Here is a 13,979-nt window from a genome sequence, read left to right on the forward strand (position 1 = left end):
AAAGTTCAGAAAGTCGTGACCGCTAGGTATTTGAAGGGTTGAACTTGAAACGAATAATTAGTATTTCTCTCTTCCTGTTCTCAGCCTGCATAGTTTAATATAACCATAGATACACAAGACCGGCCCAGTTTTTTGGCTGCAGCCCTCATGGTTCTCTTTTCTATTCTTGTTTATTGTACGATAAACAACTCCCACTCGTCGTTTATTTCTTTGATATAACCTGAACTCTTCCTAAACTTTCAGCTGTCGTGAGTCAGACTTGTGAGTAAACGTTGTCATTACTGTGGTGATAATTGCTGCACGTTCAGTTCAAATTCCAATTTTCATGATTAAGTTTCCTTTTCTAGTTTTGTGGGTTTCGCTCACTTGAGTTTACGTTTGCTGTGCTGTGTATGCGTTTATCTGACAGTCTGATTTGCAGTAGTTGAACTTTGTTTGAAAGTTGGTCTGTTGGATATCTCATTAGATGAGGGGCGGTCGGGTAGCCTAGGGGTTAAAGCGTTCGCTCGTCACGACGAAGACCTGGGTTTGATTCCCGACATGGGTACAATGTGTGAAGCCTGTTTCTGGTGTCCCCCCCCGTGATATTGCTGGAATATTGCTAAAAGCAGCGTAAAACTATCCTCACTCACTCGCTCAGATGAGTTAAAGATGTGATTTTATTATGTATTTGGTGATTAAATGTTTATTTTTTTGAAATCATCAAATCGATATGTCGAGTGAAATAACCATTCCTATGGTTCACAGAATCTAAGATTATTAGTCCTGATATTCATGAACATTTTGCCGAACCAATGAAACATCGAGATAAGCAGAGCTCCTGAAAGGTGCGTATCTGCGTAAAATACACATCAGAAATGCAGAAATACGCAGTAAAATAAAATTCAAGCGTATCAAATACGCAACGAACATTACAGATATGCTACAAAAATAAGTTTACCCAAATGCGAGCCCAGGAGATACAAAGGATGCTTTCAGTCTGCCTCAATGACGCGAGGACTCATTTACGTTTAGGCTGAAATACTGTCGATATGACAGTTAATTATGACTCACTCACTCACTCAATGACAGATTTCAGAGACAGAGCATGAAGATCAGTAAGAAAATACATGTGTTTTCTTGTGTAACAACATATTTGTCTCATCTCGTGATAAGAAGTATATGAAATTTTCACTCTTGGCGGCACCACGCATGGCCATTATCATCTTTGTCAGGTGACGTGGTGAGATAAACATGTTATTGGACAAGAAGGGACAACCAGCTGCGTGTGTTGTTTGTATATTCCCCTCGTGAAACAGCATGGGAACCACAGCAGCATGTTGACACTGGATCAGGTTCTGCTGGGTGGGCTGAGAATGATGGTGGCTCTTGGATAAATATTTGCATTCTGTTTTGTTGCTTTTGTGGCTGTCATCCATTAAAAAACAAACTATTGAAATGTATTATGGGCCTGTGGCCTTACATTACTGAAATATAGCTATGTCTATGTTTACGTCCATTCAAATAATAGATTTTAAACAAACACAGTCCTAATAATGTCCTTATTAGTTATGTGGATCTTCATGTTCAGTAACATGCAAAAGTATAGAGTGAAATGTAAAATATTCTTCTTCCATAGAATGTACTTATTGTATTTTGTGCTAGTTCTTTGATGCATGGCTTCAGATTTCATTTAACACAGATGTAACATGTTTATCATGGGGTCTTCAGCTTTAGAGTTGCATGGAAAACAGTAGACTTGTGGGGATGACTTAAGTTTAAGTTTAGTCAATCTCATTAAAATCAGATCTTAGTTCTCGCTACCGCTAAACAAAGATCTGAGGACATCCCATTACGGGTCACGTCAGAACGACCTTTCGCGAATTTTGACCGACCAATGAATGACTGACAAGAAATCGACATTAGCCAATCAGAAGGCAGCTTTCTCGAGCTTTACGACACTAGTTTCAAACTGGCGACTACGCTCCGAAACATATTTTGATGTATTCTCGATTAAAATAATTAAAACTGATAAGAAGAACATCCTGGAATGGCTTATAGATGGCCTTGATTATATCGATATAATCATAAAACCCGTAACTGTCGTTCGGAATACCCTCTGTTAAATATTTCATGATTGCATGATTAGAAAACACATTCCGACTGTCACTTTCATGATCTGGTAAGCGACGCTCTGATTGGTTGGATGAAAGGTCGTTCTGACATGACCCGTAATGGGATGTCCTCAGATCTTTGTTTAGCGATAGCGAGAACTAAGATCTGTGTGCTAACCAGTGTATGTTTGTTTCAGGCTGGGGTCGTGGCAGTTCATGGCAGACATGCCCTACACCTGTGTGTCGAGTGACAGCATGTGGCAGCTGTTGTGGGTGCTGCATCAGGGACAGAGCCACACCCTGAACCTCGACACCCTACCCCCTGTGGAACATTGTCAGGGCTATCTTAAGGGTAGGTGGTAGTGATAGTGGTGGGGAGGACGCCCTACCCCTGTGGAACATTGTCAGGGCTATCTTAAGGGTAGGTGGTAGTGATAGTGGTGGGGAGGACGCCCTACCCCCTGTGGAACATTGTCAGGGCTATCTTAAAGGTAGGTGGTAGTGATAGTGGTGGGGAGGACGCCCTACCCCCTGTGGAACACTGTCAGGGCTATCTTAAAGGTAGGTGGTAGTGATAGTGGTGGGGAGGACGCCCTACCCTAGTAGAACACTGTCCTGGCTATTTACAGGGACACCCTACCTCCAGTAAAACACTGTCAGGGCTATCTTAAGGGTAGGTGGTAGTGATAGGGGGCGGGGACACCCTACCCCAGTAGAACACTGTCCTGGCTATTTACAGGGACACCCTACCTCCAGTAAAACACTGTCAGGGCTATCTTAAGGGTAGGTGGTAGTGATTGGGGAGGGGACACCCTACCTCCAGTAAAACAATGTCAGGGCTATCTTAAGGGTAGGTGGTAGTGATTGGGGAGGGGATACCCTACCCCCAGTAGAACACTGTCAGGGCTATCTTAAGGGTAGGTGGTAGTGATAGGGGGCGGGGACACCCTACCCCAGTAGAACACTGTCCTGGCTATTTACAGGGACACCCTACCTCCAGTAAAACACTGTCAGGGCTATCTTAAGGGTAGGTGGTAGTGATTGGGGAGGGGACACCCTACCTCCAGTAAAACAATGTCAGGGCTATCTTAAGGGTAGGTGGTAGTGATTGGGGAGGGGATACCCTACCCCCAGTAGAACACTGTCAGGGCTATCTTAAGGGTAGGTGGTAGTGATAGGGGGCGGGGACACCCTACCCCAGTAGAACACTGTCCTGGCTATTTACAGGGATACCCTACCCCCAGTAAAACACTGGCAGGGCCATCTTAAGGGTAGGTAGTAGTGATAGGGGGAGGGGGTACCCTACCCCAGTAGAACACTGTCCTGGCTATCATAAGGGAAGGTGGTTGTGATAGGGGAGGGGATACCCTACCCCCAGTACTCAGTAGAACACTTTCAGGGTCATCTTAAGGATTGGTGGTAGTGATAGTAGGGGGTGGACACCCTGAACCTCAGTCAACCCAACCCTCATGAGGATGGATAGAAGGCTGATGATGGTCACAAGGAACAGCACTTGGCTCTTAGCATCATGATGAAACATGACAACAGCAGTTTGGTGTTGGCAGTTACGACATTGTAAGGGACCATGACGAAGATCAATTTGCTGAAGAAGTATTTATTTGTTCTGACTATGCAGATTTATCTCAACTGACCATTCAGCACTAGCCATTTCTGTTCTCAGATCCTGACAGCAGGCAGCAGTTGGCAGACAATTTGCTGAGTCTTCAGACATCAGAAACCATATACCTGCTTACGACATTTGCCAACATGGCTCAGTGTCGGCCTGAAGAAGAAGTAGATTTCATCCAGACAGTCAGCTTCGGGGTGTTCGAGGTCAGTCCCCAGTTGGTCAGCCACTCTATTTATGCTGTTATGTTTTTGTTTGTTTGTTTGTTTGTTGTTTAACGCCGCACTCAACAATATTCCTGCTATATGACGGTGGTCTGTAAATAATCGAGTCTAGACCAGACAATCCAGTGATTGACATCATGAGCATGGATCCACGCAATTGGGATCGATGACATGCATCAACCAAGCCAGCGAGCCTGACCACCCGATCCAGTTAGTCGCCGCTTACGACAAGCATAGTCGCCTTTTACGGCAAGCATGTGTTGCTGAAGACCTATTCTACCCCGGATCTTCACGGGTTATATGCTGTTATGTAAACTTGGATCTTCTAACACTGACATTCATGCTTGTTCTTGGTATGACTTTGATTGTTCAATTTATCAAATAATTTTTGCTGTTAATGCTTTGATTTTGTACAACTGTTTTGCTAAATTTTCTCTTCTTGTTACTTTATCTTGAAAAGATTAGCTTCAGTCCTTCTGGGGCAGTCACGGACCATTAACTAACAAAACATTTTGTTGTGTGAGTTGTGTCCCTTAGTTGTGTCAGGATCTCGCTTCCAATCTCACATTTTTCCTGAGTATGACAGTTCTTCCTGGTGTTGGGCGGTCGGGTAGCCTAGTGGTTAAAGCGTTCGCTCGTCACGCCGAAGACCCGGGTTCGATTCCCGACATGGGTACAATGTGTGAAGCCCATTTCTGGTGTCCCCCGCCGTGATATTGCTGGAATATTGATAAAAGCGGCGTAAAACCATATTCACTCACTCACTCTTCCTGGTGTTTCAAGGTTTGTTAGCACCATAGAGTTTCCTCCCACACCAAACAGATCTGTCTGTTATAAAACTGAAATACTTCTCAAAAGAACATACACTTTGCAATGACTGAATATTTTCTGCTTCTCAAGAATTACTTTAGAATATGGACATTTGTTGTTGTCAAGTAAAGGAATACTAAGTATATATAAGATATTTTCAGGGAAGTAGCATCTCTGTGAGGAGGGCTTATTATTGTTTCCAGATCTCGTACACGTGCAGCCACACGCGTGAGTTCTGCTCCAAGGTGGGACGAGAGCTGCTGTCATCCATTGTTATCCGACATCCCTTCATACTCTCGCTGCTGCTGCAGAGGTCAAAGGAGGTCATGCCAAAACTGGGAATGGTAAGTGGCTTTGTCACTTTTTCGTCATTTACAATTGTGATTGAAAGTTTTGAAGAAGCAATTTCAGATTGACCTGTGTTGGAGCAGAGAATTTCTGTATGTAGCAGTATAACAATGATCGGTGTATGATCCAGGTAGTATTCTATCAAAACTCAAGGCCTTCAGTGAGGCTTCTACAGTGTCCAACCCAGAATTGAAAATCAAGGGGGGACTTGACCCCCCATTATGTAGAAAATAGGAGGGATTTTGAAAAAGTAGGGGGGATAATTGCTTTCTTCAAAAATGTCTTATTTTGTATTATGTACTGGAACATCATCATATAAAAGTGTAAGATCAGAATACAGAACTGAAATGAATAACAATGCTTTGTGCTTTTTTCCATTTTGATTAAAAAAGTCTGTAATTCTTTTGTTTTTGCGCGACATGGTCATTCACTATTCAAAGATCGTCTGCTATGACAGTCGGCGATTCATATTGTGTGATTTCAGAAACGAAACTAAAACGATCTAAAATGCTCAAAAATATTTTCAGAACTAATCAAGATAGAATATTTATTGTCTTTAAACATCTTGTCAAAGGTTTTTGATTACTAAACAACAAAATACAACATAGTTTTGATCAAAGTTTTGATACGTTTTCTACTGAAGTAAATCAAATTTCGTTTCCTATGCCAATCCTATCGATAATTTATTCAGCAACCCAAGGGACGTCACTTGTGTTCGAACTTCCGGTTGTTATCGATCGGTCTTCGACAGTTGTTTACAATGTTTGCTGTGAACTGTCTTTCTTCGTTAATCGATTAAAGATTTAGTGAGTATTGAATCCAAAGGTAGAGATAAACAGCTGATAAAGTAAGTGACTGTACAAGAAATTACTGTGCGCGACAGATCGCTCTTTGATTTTTTTATGAGGGCGATTTGATTTTTTTTAACCGTGAATCACACAATCGCGGGGCCTGGGTTGGACACTGCTTCTATAAAGCTAGCTGAAGTGACCTTATCTCTGTGTTGCCCCCTATAAACGATTTTGATATTGACATGTCACTACACTGAGCTACACGCTGTTCCATGTTGTTTATGAAATAAATCACTTTATCGCACTTTATATGCTTCATCAAAGTGCATGTGTCATGATCTCTTAATAATAATAATAAGTGCATTTATAATGCGCCAGATTCAATTCACCAAGTGGATGCTCATAGCCCTCCACTATTAATACCCCTTTGAATGGATCAATGAGCACTCGATTTTTATTCTCATCTCCCCGGGGAGTATACAACCCAAGCTGCCTGTGAGGCGCTAGAAGGTTAACAGACACATTACCATCTCATCCTACCGGGTACCCACACACTGCTGGGTGAACAGAGGCACATTTCGAACAAAGTCACTTTCCCAAAGAGACACCACATGTGGTACATGTGCTTCAGTGTGGGGCAGGACCGAAGCCCTAGAAACTCTCAGGAGTCAAGCTGCTAAACGTGGTCACCCATCCAACTACTCTCCATCACCTGATTTGTGATGTGTGCGCTGTGCACAGGACCACGTGCCACCACTCTTGACAAATGCAATGTGATTCACTTCCTAAGAATATTGCCTTCAAATATATATTTTAGATTGTCCAACAATACATGTAGTTACCGACTTGGAAAACGGACTGGTAAAGATGGCAGCCAAAAATCTGAACCCTCTTGATGATTACATACTTGCATGATCGAAAATATAAGCACACATATTATTTGAATGCAGGTGTTTTAAGATGTGAATTTTATTAAGTTTTTATGGGGTTACGATTCCTGTACAGTATGGCGGGGTTTTAGTGTGGTATGTTCCGAATCGGGGGGTCTAGCCTGTAGGCCTGTGTCACGACATGTCAGTATCCAAATCATATAATATAGAGAGCCACACAGAGAGACGGTGAGCTTCAGCTACTATTCTGGAAGTGTTACTCACGATGCTGTGTGGCAAATTGTCTCGTTTTGTCTTGGGTGAGCAGGTACCTAGACTTACACAAGTGGGGGTCCTGGAGGGTCCCAGTAGGCAATATGAGGGTCCTGTAATGAAACATCTTCCAGAGGCAAGAGAGTTAACTGACTTTAAAAGTCCAGTTTCCACCTTTGCCGAACTAGGCTGGAATTACTGGGCTCGATCGTAGCGCCACCAGTGGCTATTACCAGTTATGTCCCTTCTAAGCCTCTCCTATGGACCAATCACATTCCACCTCTCGTATCACTTGCGTTTGCTTCACACAAAATGGTGGCGCCCGGTCAGTTAGATCTGATCGACAATCAAGATCTATATTCTGATCAAACGGGTCTTACATCGCGAAATCCATCAAATCACGTGAGCACCTTGATTAAAAACATGAAAAGATTTGGAAAATATCTGCTGACAACGAGTTGGCGGTGAACATGCTTTGCAAATCCTGCAATCGACCGAAATCTGTACGACAGTGTACAAAATGTAACTCCATAATACTAGCCTAGTTCGGCAAGGGTGGAAACTGGACTTTTATAGTCCGTTAACTCTCTTGCCTCGGGAAGATGGCAATGAAACAATGTGGACAGTGGTCATGGTTGATGGATGAAATGACGCCTATAACTGCTGTTGATGTGCTGTCGGTAGTCTGTCGTACAGAGTGAGTGAGTTGGGTTTTACGCCGCTTTTAACAGTATTCCAGTTATATCGCGGCGTGTCAGCTTAATGTGGTAGGAAAGCCCGAAGTGATGCAAGTCTCAGACGTTTACCACTTTGGTGAAACCCATGAGCACGGGTTTGGTGCTGACAAACCTAGAAACATAATCGGGGCGAACCGGGATCCGAACCCACAATCATAGGTTTCTGGCGTGCCCAAGGGATACAACTCTGCACAGCAAATCGCGGCGCCTTAGACGACTGGGCCACCCGTGTCCCCTCTGTTGTACAGACCCTGAAACAAATATATTCATTGCAGCCCATGCAAGTCTATAATAGTGGGCAAGTCTAGGTTACAGCAGTTTCTGAAAATGAAGAGACTCCCTGGGCACCATTTTATTACATAGTTTTTTTCTGTAAAACATGTTCATATCAGAGACTAGACATTAATCTACGCTGTAGGTACAGTAAATATTATTATGCGAGTGAGTGAGTGAGTGAGTTTGGTTTTACGCCGCTTTTAGCATTATTCCAGCAATATCACGGCAGGGGACACCAGAAATGGGCTTCACACATTGTACCCATGTCGGCAATCGAACCCGGGTCGTCGGCGTGACAAGCGAACGCTTTAACCACTAGGCTACCCGACCGCCCAAATATTATTATGCGTCCTGTGGGATGCAGTATATTCGTTTTCTGCATTTTGTGTTTCATTCTCAACATTTGTGCATACTGGATGCGTATTGTGCGTCGCATGAAACCCTGCAGGTGCTCATGCTCAGTTCCAAATAATGGTAATCTTCTGTTTAAGCTCACCTGACTGAACATGAAGTGAGCAATCAATAAGGTTACCTTACATTTAATGTCATGAAAAGATGCTGAGAAGATGGAATGTACTTAAATAATTTTTCACTTTACCTTCCCAGATGTCCCTGTATTTGTTCCGTGAGCTGCCGATGTGGTCGTGGTTGCCTAGCGATCCGGACATGCTGGTGCTGAGGCAGTGGCTGCTGTTGTCAGATCTCACACAGCCGGAGAACCAGCTGGCGAGACTTGTGCTCAGTCGGATGAACTGGAGCATCGAGCCACAGGTAACACAAGCATCCTTAAGGAGATAATTAGAGAATAACCAACGAGCTGCAAGGAATTATGGATTATGTGTTCGGAATGAAGTAATTCAGAAGGTATATAGAATCTGTAATTCCAAGTTGCAAGAAGACAATTCTTCATATTAACCATTTGTTATTTTCTGAGAAAATATAGAAATACCGTATTCGACGTAATAAGTGCCCCGCTCTAATAAGCGCCCATGGCGATATTTGCTAATATATTGTCTAGTGAACAATCCCAATTACCACCCCTTCCGATTAATCAATGTACACAAGACATATTTATTCTTGTATAATACGTACGTTAAATGCACCCTTAATTATGGTAAATTAAATTCTTGAAAAATATATCTGTAGTATGTAAACATTTCAGGCTGTCAGCATAAACCACGAAATGTAAGATCTTTCAACTCTGTTGTTTTTCACCAAAATATTATTCTAATAAGAGCCCCCCATTTCTAATTTTGAGAGCGCCCTGGGTGCTTATTATGTCGAATACGGTATGTGGATTTCCTGACCTCAATTAGAGACAGCAGTGCAGTGCTATACCCGTGCGTCATGTGAGTTGTACAAGGTTGACCTGGTTTTATTATTTTGATTGAATAATGATGGCTTCATTTAGGTCCCATAATAGAGGTTATGTTTGAATGTTTTTTCATTTATGAAAATCATGAGACATATTTGAGATTTACCCTTTATTAGATCAAACAATCACATCAAATACTTCAATTTCACTACTTTGTTATTTCTCAACAAATGTGATCCAGACAGTAAAAGTTCGAGCTGTATCCATTTGACCTGTCTACAGATAGATCGAGGTCGTTTGGTTGAGGCCTAGGGGCGTTGGTTAGCCTAGTGGTTAAAGCGTTCGCTCGTCACGCCGAAAACCCAGTTTTTGATTCCCGACATGGGTACAATGTTTGAAGCCCATTTCTGGTGTTCCCCGCTGTGATATTCCTAAAAGCGGCGTAAAATAAATCTCACTTACTCACTGGTTGAGGCCTGTGAGCATTATATGTGCACAATCACTTGCAACATTCAGTATTTGATTGTAGTAAGAAATTCAGCATTATGAAATAAGCCAGTTTAGAAAATTTGGAACAATCCAGACTTACTTAGGTTGCCACAGATGTGCCGTCAGTGTCCCCTTCAAATCATATTTTGAGATACTGTTTTCGAAAGAATTTGTTTCGCTCAGTCAGATAGCATAGAACGTCCACTGGTTTTGGAAAATATCAAACAAGAACAAGTGCTGTATTCTCAATACGTTATGGGATACTATTAACGTGGCTGTATCTTCAAGGAATTGGCATTCAGGTTCAACATGCACTCAGAATCTCCCCATCAAAGGGTGAGTGGTATCTAATCAATAGAACAGAATTTTCATGAACAAAATAACCATTTTGTTTCAGACGGGAGCACCTGTACTGTCAGTACGACTTCACCGCCAGGTGGCGCTACTACTTGTGGAGTGCTATTCCAAGTACATATCCAACAGACACATGGGGGCCGTCATTGGAGAGGGGATCAGACAGGTGGGTTGATGATTACCTCGTGTAAAAACTCTGTGGTTTTGTTGTATTGACTGCGAGGCTGATCATGCTGATGTTAGGAACTAACTTCTGCAATAAGCTGAAATATTGGCATGGAAACCTATTCACTTGTGTCCATAATCAGCCTGTGGCGGAATAATTCTCCCCGTCTTTAATTCTTTGATAGTCTAGCCTTTATTCATGTTGTCAACACCTGCTGCAGAACAAAGGAAAATCCTGGACTAATTTTAAAGAATCTGGAATTAACTGTTTACTTTGTGACCTTTACATGTACCATTATGGATTCTGGGTTAGAATAGGTCCCCTTGAAACCTATGCTGGGCACCTTTCCACAAAGTGATTTTAGCGCTACGACTATTGTAAGCCAGTGTTAAAGAATGGTAGTTACAATCACCTTAGCGCTAAAATGGCTTTGTGGAACGAGGCCCTGGTCGTAGGGAAGACTTATTGGATCAGCTGCTCAGACTCTGCGAACGGTCCAAGTCATTGTACCTCAATGGTGTGCATATTTACTCATGATATCAATCACTGGTTTGTCTGGTCCGGATTCTATGCTCACCGCCAAAAGAAACGCGAACCATAGAAACATATAGAGAAGTATGTACCTTTCCACAGAGTGACTTTATACTTATCTCGATATTATCACGTGATTTCCAAACTTTACACGCCAATACTCACAGAGACAAATGGTGAATGTCGAGTCATGGGTCTATACCGTCACATGTGATGCGTTCATGAGCATCGATTCACACAACGTTCCAGTGTGTTCGTTTGTGTGTTGAACCAATTTAATATTATTTGAACATGAGGAATTCCTCATAATGTATGAATAATGTATGGCATTCATGTTTCTTTTGTCGCTGAGTATGTTGGTTACATGCTGCCATCATTGAGCTGGAACACTGGGCCCTGTTCCTCAAAGCGATCTTAGTGCTGCGTTGATCGTAAGTCTATGGTAAAGTATGGGAATTACGACCAACTTAGCACTAAGATCGCTTTGTGGCACAGGGCCCTGGTGAGTGTGGTGTAAATCAACAACCAGCCTGGGCCCCGTTCCTCAAAGCGATCTTAGCGCTACAATGATCGTAAGTCTATGGTAAAGTATGGTAATTACGACCAACTTAGCACTAAGATCGCTTTGTGGAACAGGGCCCTGGTGAGTGTGGTGTAAATCAACAACCAGCCTGGGCCCCGTTCCTCAAAGCGATCTTAGCGCTACAATGATCGTAAGTCTATGGTAGAGTATGGAACTTACGATCACCTTAGTGCTAAGATCGCTTTGAGGAATGGGGCCCTGGCATGGAGTTTTCTTGCAGATGGCTTCAGTTGTCCGACAGAACCAGACCCAGGAGCAGCAGTTCAACAACTGGGCCTGGGACTTGCTGCTGAAACTGAAGCTACACAAGCACAGCATCCCCTCTCCTTCACTGCAACTTGCCGCTGAGATGGAGCCACCAGACCTGCTGAAAGATGACCACTTGATGCCCGTCTCCAGGGGACTCAAACTGAAGAATCCTGTGGCTTGCTTTGTGGCTCTCACCATGACTAGTATTGGACACAAGTAAGGGTAGCTGTGTTGTACTGGTAGCCATGCTTTAGCTGTGTCTTTACCATGTCTTTGCCATGAAATAACCCTGCGTGGAGATTCCCAATCTCATTAAAATCAGATCTTAGTTCTCGCTACTGCTAAACAAAGATCTGAGGACATCCCATTACGGGTCACGTCAGACCCACCTTGCGCGAACTTTGACCCACCAATAGAATGACCAATCAGAAGGCAGCTTTCTCATGCTTTACGGCACAAATTTCAAATTGGCGACTACGCTTCCAAACATATTTTGACAAATTCTCGATTACAAATTTGAAACCTGAACAAAAGAACATTCTAGAATGGCTAATAGATGGTCTAGATTGTAAGGATTCAGTCGTCAAACCCGTAACTATCGTTTGGAATACCCCATGTTAAAGTTTTCGACATTGCATGATTAGAAATCACATTCCGACTGTCACTTTCATAATCTGGTAAGCGACGCACTGATTGGTCGGATGAAAGGTCGTTCTGACATGACCCTGAATGGGATGTCCTCAGATCTTTGTTTAGTGGTAGCGAGAACTAAGGTCTGATTTAATGAGATTGGGGGATTCCGGGTTGGAATAGAAACCTATACTGGTCGTAAGAGGAGACCAAATGGATCCAGGCTTAGTGACTGGGTTGATTGATGTGGATTGTTGTTCAGCATATCAATCACTAGATTGTCCAGTCCGGAGTCAATTATTTACTGGATTCCGTCATATGGCTGGAATAATGCTGAGAGTGGCATTGAACACACTCACTGTCAGTTTTGCTGCATCTGAAATATAAATACCACGGGTAAGATGGATGGTGTCTGTTTGTTAAATGTATGATGGAAACTTTATCCAGTGATTATCAGTATATCATTTGTTTAAAGTTCCCCTCGAATTTCTTGTCCAAAATTAAATTCCTAACATTTGTCACAAAAGGTGATATAGACCATTGGTTGGTCAATATGTGACCTACTTGATATAGTGTGTCATTGTGTGATGATTTTAAACCAATATAAGGATTAGATGGCAGGTAACTGAGGAGGCTGTTGACCAATAGGGACAAACAACAGTAGAATATGATCCTACCCAGATGCCTTGCATCCGTGTTCACACTATCAACCATTGGTTTGTTAGTAATATGATTGAATACATGACAATGCTTGTCGTAAGAGGCAACTAACGGTATCGGATGGTCAGACTCACTGACTTGGTTGATGCATGTCATCGTATCCCAATTGCGTGGATCGATGCTCATAATGTCAATCGCTGGATTGTCTGGTCCAGACTCGATTATTTACAGACCGCTGTCAATTAGCTGGAATAATGCTGAGTGCGGTGTTACACAACAAACAAACAAACAAACATATGATGTTCTGATATGAGGCTGTTTCTCACTTGTTTCAGCATTACAAGTTTTGTGACCGAGGGTATGGACTACCTGATAAGTCTGACCACATGTAACCAGTTCTCCGCTGTCATACACATCATCAGCTGCATCGTGCCCTACTTCTACGACTCCCCTATGTACTTCCTGCAGAGTGAAGGGTAAGCTGATGACTGGATCCTTGGAATAATCTCAAATATAGTAGGGGGGGCGCCAAGGGCGGCCCAGTCATCTAAGGCGCTGCGATTCGCTGTGCAGAGTTGTTTCCCTTGGACATGCCAGAAACCAATGATTGTGGGTTCGATTCCCATTTCGCCCCAATTATGTTTCTAGATTTGTCAGCACCATACCATGCTCATGGGTTTCATCAAAGTGGTAAACGTCCGAGACCTGCATCACTTCTGGCTTTCCTCCCACATTAAGCTGACACACCGTGATATAACTGTAATACTGTTAAAAGCAGCTTTTAACCCAACGCAATCACTCACTTACTCATAAATAGGGATAGAAGTTTGTCATGGGCCAGTTGTTTTACCTATATTTTTTTAAGTTCTTTGCAAACGTCCAACATTCATTTTGTAGATATTTTGTTTAGATTTCTGTTGTAATACCACATGTCTACATCCTATGCCTTCGCTC

At 42.7% G+C, this 13,979-nt stretch overlaps 1 protein-coding gene across 2 annotated transcripts in view; it reads left to right on the forward strand.

The window, feature by feature from the left end:
• Positions 1-13,979, forward strand: part of LOC124133879 (ectopic P granules protein 5 homolog) — an 84,633-nt gene that overhangs the window by 26,675 nt on the left and 43,979 nt on the right. Inside the window, exons 12-19 of one of the 2 annotated variants that reach the window (XM_048397006.1) lie at positions 244-261; positions 2,291-2,445; positions 3,775-3,926; positions 4,958-5,098; positions 8,655-8,819; positions 10,250-10,372; positions 11,707-11,951; positions 13,361-13,501. In XM_048397006.1, the coding sequence (XP_048252963.1) occupies positions 244-261; positions 2,291-2,445; positions 3,775-3,926; positions 4,958-5,098; positions 8,655-8,819; positions 10,250-10,372; positions 11,707-11,951; positions 13,361-13,501 (1,140 nt within the window). The remainder of the gene's footprint in view (positions 1-243; positions 262-2,290; positions 2,446-3,774; positions 3,927-4,957; positions 5,099-8,654; positions 8,820-10,249; positions 10,373-11,706; positions 11,952-13,360; positions 13,502-13,979) is intronic. The other variant, XM_048397007.1, reaches the window with a different exon arrangement.

This window comes from Haliotis rufescens, unplaced genomic scaffold, assembly GCF_023055435.1.
Source record: "Haliotis rufescens isolate VD_foot unplaced genomic scaffold, xgHalRufe1.0.p SCAF_16, whole genome shotgun sequence".
NCBI lineage: Eukaryota > Metazoa > Mollusca > Gastropoda > Lepetellida > Haliotidae > Haliotis > Haliotis rufescens.